Raw genomic sequence first — 8,399 nt, forward strand, 5'->3', positions numbered from 1 at the left:
ACACCTAAGAGTTTTGTACTGGTGTCCACCTGTATTTGAGTACTATTTTGTGACAATATGGAGAAGGAAGACTTTATGTGGTTAAGGTTTTTAGGGAGAAAGAGTAGTAATTTGCTTTTCTTTGGATTAAGGATAAGTTGATTTTCAGATAGCCAGTTTTCTACAGAGTTAAAAGAGGACTGTGTGTGTGATTTTAGTTGAGTTAGTGATTCAGCAATAGTGATACGTGTAGCATAATCTGTGTACTGTATCAGTGAGGATCCAGGACAGGAAGAGTATAGAGAAGGTTGGTAAAGATGTTAAAAAGAAGTGACCCAAGGATGGAGCCTTGTGGAACACCCGTTTTAACAGGAAGAAGAGGGGAGAAAGCAGAGAGCCATTTGACTGATTGGAGTCTATCAGAGAGACAGCTGTTAAACCAAGATATGGTGGATAGAGAGAAGTGTAAATTTGCTAATTTAAGGAGAAGGAGTTTTGCACTTTTGTTGTGATACACACCTAAGCAGTACATGCATGTATCATGTAGTTTACATAACTTGCATATCTTGGGGAACACACCCAATATATCCATGTTGAGAAGGGAATTCCAAGAAATGTCTAAACCGAAACAGCAGAAATAAACAAACATTAGCTAAGCAGACATCCAAAAAATAGAGCACTTATTGTCTCTAAGAGTATACAAAAAAGGGTGTCCAATGGGATTACCTATCCAGTACTGATGCTTGACATCCTGATGTACTGTTCAAATGCATAGTACAACGTGCAGACTATGTGGCAAGAAAGAACTGGAAAATGGCTGTCCATAACTCAACCACTACATCAGGTATGGAGACTGTTGTGGTAAAGGTAACATCAGCCCAAGATAGGAGGAAGAGTGCATGGCTCTGAAAGTCTGCCAGGACACAGCCCTTAGCCTATGGCAGAATTCCCTGAAGTAATGAAAATGAATCCCACAGTGAACATTTAAAATTCTAACAAAAATGTCATCACTGTGCAACTAAGTTTCCTCAAATACCAAGTGACTGGGGCAATGACAAGACAAAACACATCAGTGTCAGCTTCAGTGAATACTTCTAGAAAATATGCAAGATTACTTCTGTTCCCCCAAACACATTTATCCCTAGAGGGTTGTAGCCTGTATTTAACAAAGTACTCTAGACCTTCTGCTTAGTTAAATGTCTTCCAGTCAAAAATGTACACAAGATTAAGGAAATTCAATCCTGCAGGGTCTACAAGATAGTAATTAACAGCTCATGGCCTCAACCCTCTAAGTTTAATTACTGAACTTCAATTGTCTGACTTGATATCATCTTGGAAATCAGTTGTTACCTTTGCAGAATTAATGGTTACTGAGCCTATCATTCCATGTGGAATCCAGCTCTGAAACCAACACATTCAGCACATTTATGCCAAACTACTTTGTCTAGGACATCCACAACCTGGCTTACTACTTTTCTTTCTAATAAGCTCAATCGCTTCATGTCAGAGTCCAAACAAAGTGATGCAAGGCAAAAACAAAAGCATATATATGAAAAATAAAACGAAATCTTACCTCCAGTTCAGGAGAAAGATCCCAAAGGCAAATTTGTCCATCATGGCATCCTGTGACAACTGTTGACAAGTCATCCGTTACTAGTAAAGCTGAAATACAGTGTGTTGGTGCTTTGCGACCCCATAAAATGACTGGTAAAACTATGCTGCTTCCTGCCATTTTAATGTCAGACCTGTGAAAAGCATTCAGAGAAAAAAAAATTAGCATAAGATATTTAAAACAGAAGTTCTTCACAACATCACATTACTACTACTACCAAACTATACAAATCTTAGATCCATCTTTGGCCTAAATGTCAGAAAAGCTTTTCCAAAGTAGCTCCAACCAAAAATAATCTTCTGCCACATTAGAAAAGAAAGCAATTTTTTTATGTTTAAAGCACCCAGCTCTGTGACATAGAGAGTAAAGCCCTATGACCCAGATAACCCAAGCTCAAATACAACTCAAGAAGTGGAAGACCCAGGGGAGGTTGAGGATTACACATAGCTCTCATATTCTGGGGAAGAGTGAGATTGTTTCTGGTTTGCTGATTACTCCTGACATCAGTGGATAAAAATTAAGAGGCATGAGCTTGGTAATCACAACTTGGCGACAATAGTCCTTCAGTAGCTGCACAAACTCTTGGTGGTGCCTATTAGGGGAAAAGTTCTGTAGACTAGCCATCAGGGACTGGCAAGTACATACAACTTTAAACAAAATAAAAGTCAACTGCACATGCATTCTTAACATCAAGACAACCCCCACCATCAGTACTGCCACATAGTAGGACTTTAACAGTCAAAGGCCTATTAGTCTTTTGCTGACAAAAATACAACTAGCAATAATCTAGATTGCTCATTGAAAAACTCTTCATGCAAAGATAAAAAGAAAAAGGTTATCTAATGTCTGATATTTGTGGACTCGATTGTATCTGTCCGTAAACGTCTAGAGCATGGAAGATGCAGTCCCTATTTTCAGCAGCCTGAAATAACAGGAGGAAGTGAGGATACCAGCTGGGAGTTAGCACATGAACCACTTTAAAAAGGAAATAACTAATTTACAGAAAACCCTCCTCCCAGTCCTTGGGGAAAACTTTGAAATTGGAGCTCTAATATCCACTGAGTTAAGGTGATGGCCAACAGAAACAAGGTCTTCCAAAACAAATACTTGAGATCCACTGAAAACAAAGATGCATGTCATTATAATGTTTAGGTCCGAAGCCAGTGATGGAGTCTTCACCAAAATGGGCCAAGCAAATGTTTAAACCAACAGAATGGAAAATACATCTAGTAGTCAGAAGAATAACCTTTTCCATTTGGATTAGAGGATAAATCAAGCTTCCTGACAGCTACAAAAACCTCTGAGATCACCCTACGCAGATCTGGCAAATGAAGAGGCACCAGTGCAACAGTTAAGCCCTCTAGTCATGGTTCGGGAGATCTCAACACTTGGACTGGAATTGTCTTTCATAAGTCAAGAACTGAAGGGTGTAAAAGCATTGTCTTCTAAACTACCAACAGCCAACAAGAATGAACTCTAGGCTTTGTGTGTGGAGTTCTACCAAGAGCTCTGCTAACAAACGGGGTTCAAGGGAAAGCACAAAGAATATTCTTCCCTAGTCCACTGAAACAACACCATTCTCTTCCTTGTTCCATTACTCATGCAATGCTAAAGACAGCAAACTTGGACAGAGCTGTAGTCTTTCAAACTGTACAGGCTGATTTATAGAATGCAGCACTTTTGTTAAACTGTTAAACATGACCTCAAATGAAGATGACGCTTCAGAAGAAGGTTTTGAAATTTGATTCCTAAGGGATAAGTGTAAGACCCAGTTGCAAGCCCACAGCTAGACTCTGATCATTTCCCTAAAAATGGGTAGGATTGGGCCTTCATGTATCACATACTGTCTGATTTCACAAGGACAGATTCAAGCTTTATGAGCGCTTCTTCATCCTGCACAACTACAAACATGGGCTGAAAACAGATGTATGACTTCAGAATGTTTCAAGGGACCCAATGACTCACTTAAGTCAGCAGTGACACCACCCCTACTTGCCCAAAAGGAAGTTACAGTCCCAAAAGATCTGCTCAGCCTGTAGATCCTTTGTAACAGCAAAAATCTCTGGAAAGCACAGAAAACCTATCCTGGAAGTGACAGCACATTTGTCGTACTCCCAAGAAAGGACATTAGGAGTTCTGAAAGTCTGACAAACGTGCTTCCCCTTCCTCCCACTAGAGGAAATTAGGAGTTCTAAAAGAGTTTCCCTGTCATCACGTGCCAGTGGTGCACTAGACTCAGTAGTGTTTGGCCACTACTGGCAGTACTCAAAAGGAAAGGAAAATTCTGACATTTGTCTGGAGATTGAACTCAGAATCCCCCTTCCAATCTGTATGGTTGACACTGCCACTGGAAAGGAATCTCTGGACAGTTAGATACCTGGTTTCCCCCAACAGTAGTTTTCCCTTTTAACTAGGAAAACTCTAGGAAGGAGATTTTAAACATATACAGATCCAATACAGTACAAACCATGAACCTGGTACTGTACTAATAATTCTGGAGGGGTCTTGGGTTCAGTTTTATTTAATTTATTATTTTTTTATTTAATGTTTGTTGACCGGGAAAGTCCAACAGGGCAAAAGCCCTTTTTCAGCGGAGGCCCGTGGGAAAATCAATCCCCAGACAAGGATCAAAGTTTTGCTTTCCTGATGAGTTGTTAATACAACACTAGGTTCATGGCTTGTACTACCATAGGATGCTTGTGTGTTTAATATCATCCTCATGGTGGCTTCCTAGGTGAAAAGAAAGAATACTGTTGGGGGGAAAACAGTTACCTATCTGTCCAGGAACGCCTCCTTGGTCCAGTGGCAGTGACAACCACACAATGCATGGTGTCCTGTGTTCAATCCCTAGACAAATAATAGAGTTTTCCCTTCCTATTGAATTCTTTGGTTGGTCATCCCTCCACCTGGACACTTCATCTTGCCACAAGGTCAAAGCATCTTACAATGTTCATCACACTCGCCTCCTTTCTAGCAACTGAAAAAGAAGTTATGTACTCACCATAAATTCTATCTATGCTGTCCATTTTTATTCTTCTTCAACCAATGGGTTTGGATGTGACCCTTGGATCTGACTTGGCCACTTTCTAAAGATTCAAGGATCCGAATCTCAAGCTCTTCCCTTAAGCATAATGCCCCTGACCACTACAATACCTCAGATCAAGTATGCTACTACTGTATACATTCTATACATATAATACAATAATAATGCTATGACAGGAAAACGATGAAAGATCAGGAGTTCAAAAGGGAACTATGGTTCCTAACAACACTTCTGTTAGTCTCTCTAAAGAGAATGACAGGGGAAGGGGGAGGCAGTTGAAGAAGAATGACAATGGATGACACAGATGAAACATTATGGTGAGTACATAACGTCTTTATTTGATGTTGTCATTTTCATTCATTCTTCAACCAATGGGACAGAGTCCCCATCCACTGTATCCTTGTGTGGCCCTCATGGAAGGATGTTCCGGAGCACCGCAGTACATGTACCTTTAATTGTCTGGGTAATGCAATACCTGTTGAAGAGGAGACGTGGGAAATGCAATCTGTTATGCATTTGGCTGGGGTAGTCTTGGAAACTGGCCTTCCCATTCTTAATTTAGAAAAGGAAACAAATAGTTGATGAGATTTTCTGAATGCTTTTGTTCTGTCCAGATAAAAACTTAATTGTCTATGTACATCGAGAAGATGCAGGGTGTATTCTCCTTTACTTTCAAATTTAAGGAAGAAAACTGGTAAATTGATGACTTGATAAATATTATTTTCAAAAGTAACTTTTGGTAAAAAAGAAGGATGTGTGTGTAAGGTAACTCTACCTTTGTAAAAAAATCAAATACTGTGGTTTTGCAAATAGTGCTTGTACTTCCGATACTCATCTTGCAGAGGTTACAGCTATCAAAAACACAGTTTTCCAAGAAAGAAATCTGAGATCCACCTTGGCGGATGGCTCAAAAGGGGAATGTATTAAGGCTTGTAAAACCATGATGTGATCCCAAGATGGAGTGGGGTCCTTTATTGGAGGTCTAAGTAAGAAGGTACCCCTAAGAAATGATTGACACAATTTAGATGATGTGAAAGAGGAAGCATTATCCCTTATATGGTAGTTGGAGAGGGCTGCCAATTGACCTTTAATAGCAGAGAAACTTGCTCCATCCTGGAAAACTGAGGAAAGTAAGTCCAGTACTGCTGGGATTGGAGTAGTGAAGGGATCTAATTGTTTCTGATGAGCCCAAATAATGAACCTTTTCCATTTACTCTTGTAGATTTTTCCTGGTAGAAGCTTTATGGGAAGATACCAACATTTTTTGAACTGGAGAGGAAAGTCTGGAATGTCTAGCCAACACTGGAATTGGAGAAACCATGCAGTCATTCTGAGGCCTACAAGATCTGGGTGAATCTGTTCTGATGGATAACATAGGAGGTTTGGACTGGGATCCAGCATCCAAGGAGGATGTACTAGGTGAGACCAAAGGAAGGGGAACCACAACTGCAGAGGCCAAAAGGGAGCAATAAGGATTACTCTGCTCTTCAACCGTTGTGCTTTCTGAAGAAATTTGGGGATGAGAGGTAGGGGAGGATAAGCGTACAGGAGACCAGAGGGACAAGCATGAACTAGAGTACCTCTCAGTGGCTGTCCCTGAGGAGGGGATCAGGGCAAAGAACCTGCAGCATTTGTTGTTGGAGGGGAATGTAAATTGGTCACAGCAAGGTTGACACCACTTTGCCACTGATTAAGAGACCACTCATGAGCCAAGAGGATGGTCCTGCTGAGCCTGTCTGCTAGAATGCTGGACTTCCCTAGTATGTGCGTTGCTACCAGGAAGCAGTTGGAAGAGATCGCCCACTGCCAAACCCTCATTGCTTCTTGACAAAGGGGGTAAGACCTGGTTCCTTTACATTTGCTGATGCACCAGGCTACTGACATGCCCTTTTGCACTGCAATAGTCCCTTGAGGGAGAAAGCTCTGAAAGGCCTGCAACACAAGAAGCACTGCTCTCATCTCTAGGACACTGATATGCAGAATGGTCTCTTGCATCGACCATGTGCCTTGAACCGTCCACCCCAAGAAATACCCCCCCACCTCAACTGGAAGGCGTCTGTGGTCGGTGTGCCGTTGGGAGAATGAAGTATAAATGGATGCTCTCACTCAATTACTTCGGAGTGGACCCACCAAAGAACAGAATTTCTGCACACTCAAGACAATTTTATGGGATGACTCAAGGGATAGCGATGAAAGGACCACTGCACCACTAGAGTCCATTGAAGGATTCTCATGTGTAAGCGAGCTAAGGGAATCAAAGTTATAGTGGGCTCCAATGAACTTAATGCTTTGAGGATCAATCTTGCTGGGGGCGTTAGAATGGCAATGACCTACCCAACATGTTCTCAATGTAAGAATTCTGTTCTGAGGCAGAAATGCTAGACAACTGACTGGGTCCAAATGGGCCCCTATGAAATCTATCACTTGAACTTGCTGCAGATGAGATTTTTGCATGCTGATGGTGATTCTCAGTACAGTTGCTAGGTACAGCAGGTAATCTCTGGCTTGTATTAGTAGATGCCTGGTTGGTGGGATCAGGCGCTAATCATCTAGGGAAACACTGAATCCAAGCACTCTCAGGTGAGCTGCTACCACTGCCATACATTTGGTGAACACCCTGGGGGCTATGTTGAGACCAAAGGGCAGGACTATGAACTGGTAATGGCTGGCTCCCAGCCAGAAGGAAAAAGATACCTTTGTGAGAGTTTGTTCATTTGATGTGATAGTACGCATCTTGAAGGTCTACTGAGCACATCTGCTTGTCCTTCTGAAGAAGTGGTACAATGGACTGGACAGTGACCATCTAGAATTTGGATTTCAGTTGCTTAATGGCAATCTTTTGAAAGGCATGCATATTACTATGGTAATCCTTTATTTACTGCTTAGAACTCTGCAATTGCTCCTCTTCTTGTTCTGTGAGACTCCCCCATTCTGCTATATTTTAACCTCTATAATTACCTCTAAATAATTCTTGTTGCTTCTTAACCATCTCTCTCTCTCTTATTTCCACCATATTTTTAAACTTCACTTTAATTTTGTTCCACTCCCTAGCTAAATTTTCAAAAGAAATTTCTGTCTGTGAAAGCGCCAGTGCCTCATTTTTATTTCACTACAATGCTTTTTTTTTAATTATTATTGGCGCATAATCTGAAATAGTTATTGGACGCATATCAAAACTTTCAATTAAATACACATATTCCTGTGAAATATAAGTTCTGTCTAGCCTAGCCTAATTTTTATATATTGGGGAATAACATGCAAATTCAATCCAAACTCCTACTGCTGAATTCATATCTTCCATGCCAAATACTTTCATACATTTCTTCAACACTTTAGCCTTTTTTGCTACATTTTCCCTTCTGGCCTCCCCCAGGCACAGTCTTCCCTGCTAAAAATCAAATTCCAATACTCACATACAAGTAATATTCCCTGCTGAAAACTGATTGTTCCTCCCAGAATTTTCTTAAGCTCCAGTATAGCAGTTTTAGATGGAATATAAATACATGTCAGTATAATCCTCCACCCTTGCCAGTAGCCCCTTAGTACTACAGATCTAACATTATATATTTTATCTTGTTCTATCACTATAATTAATATAAGTACACCTCTTTTCCTTTTTCCCAGGTATTCTACTGAATAACCATCCTGAAAACCATTTTTTATCAAATTCACAAGTTCAGTTCTTTCCAAATGTGTCTCCTGTAGCATAGCTATTTGCACTCTCCATTTTTAATACAGTTCACTACTCTTTCTTTTTTGTATATA

General features: G+C 40.6%; 1 protein-coding gene across 2 annotated transcripts in view; it reads right to left on the reverse strand.

Moving 5' to 3' along the window:
* WDR7 (WD repeat domain 7) overlaps positions 1-1,724 on the reverse strand; it is a 3,592,087-nt gene extending 3,590,363 nt beyond the window's left edge. For both annotated transcript variants that reach the window (XM_044074906.1, XM_044074897.1), the window contains exon 1: positions 1,553-1,724. In XM_044074906.1, the coding sequence (XP_043930841.1) occupies positions 1,553-1,711 (159 nt within the window). In that variant the 5' untranslated portion in view covers positions 1,712-1,724. The remainder of the gene's footprint in view (positions 1-1,552) is intronic.
* Between the last annotated feature and the right edge of the window lie 6,675 nt (positions 1,725-8,399).

The sequence above is a fragment of the Protopterus annectens genome, chromosome 1.part1 (genome assembly GCF_019279795.1).
Source record: "Protopterus annectens isolate FY-2018-M chromosome 1.part1, PAN1.0, whole genome shotgun sequence".
Classification (NCBI taxonomy): Eukaryota; Metazoa; Chordata; order Ceratodontiformes; family Protopteridae; genus Protopterus; species Protopterus annectens.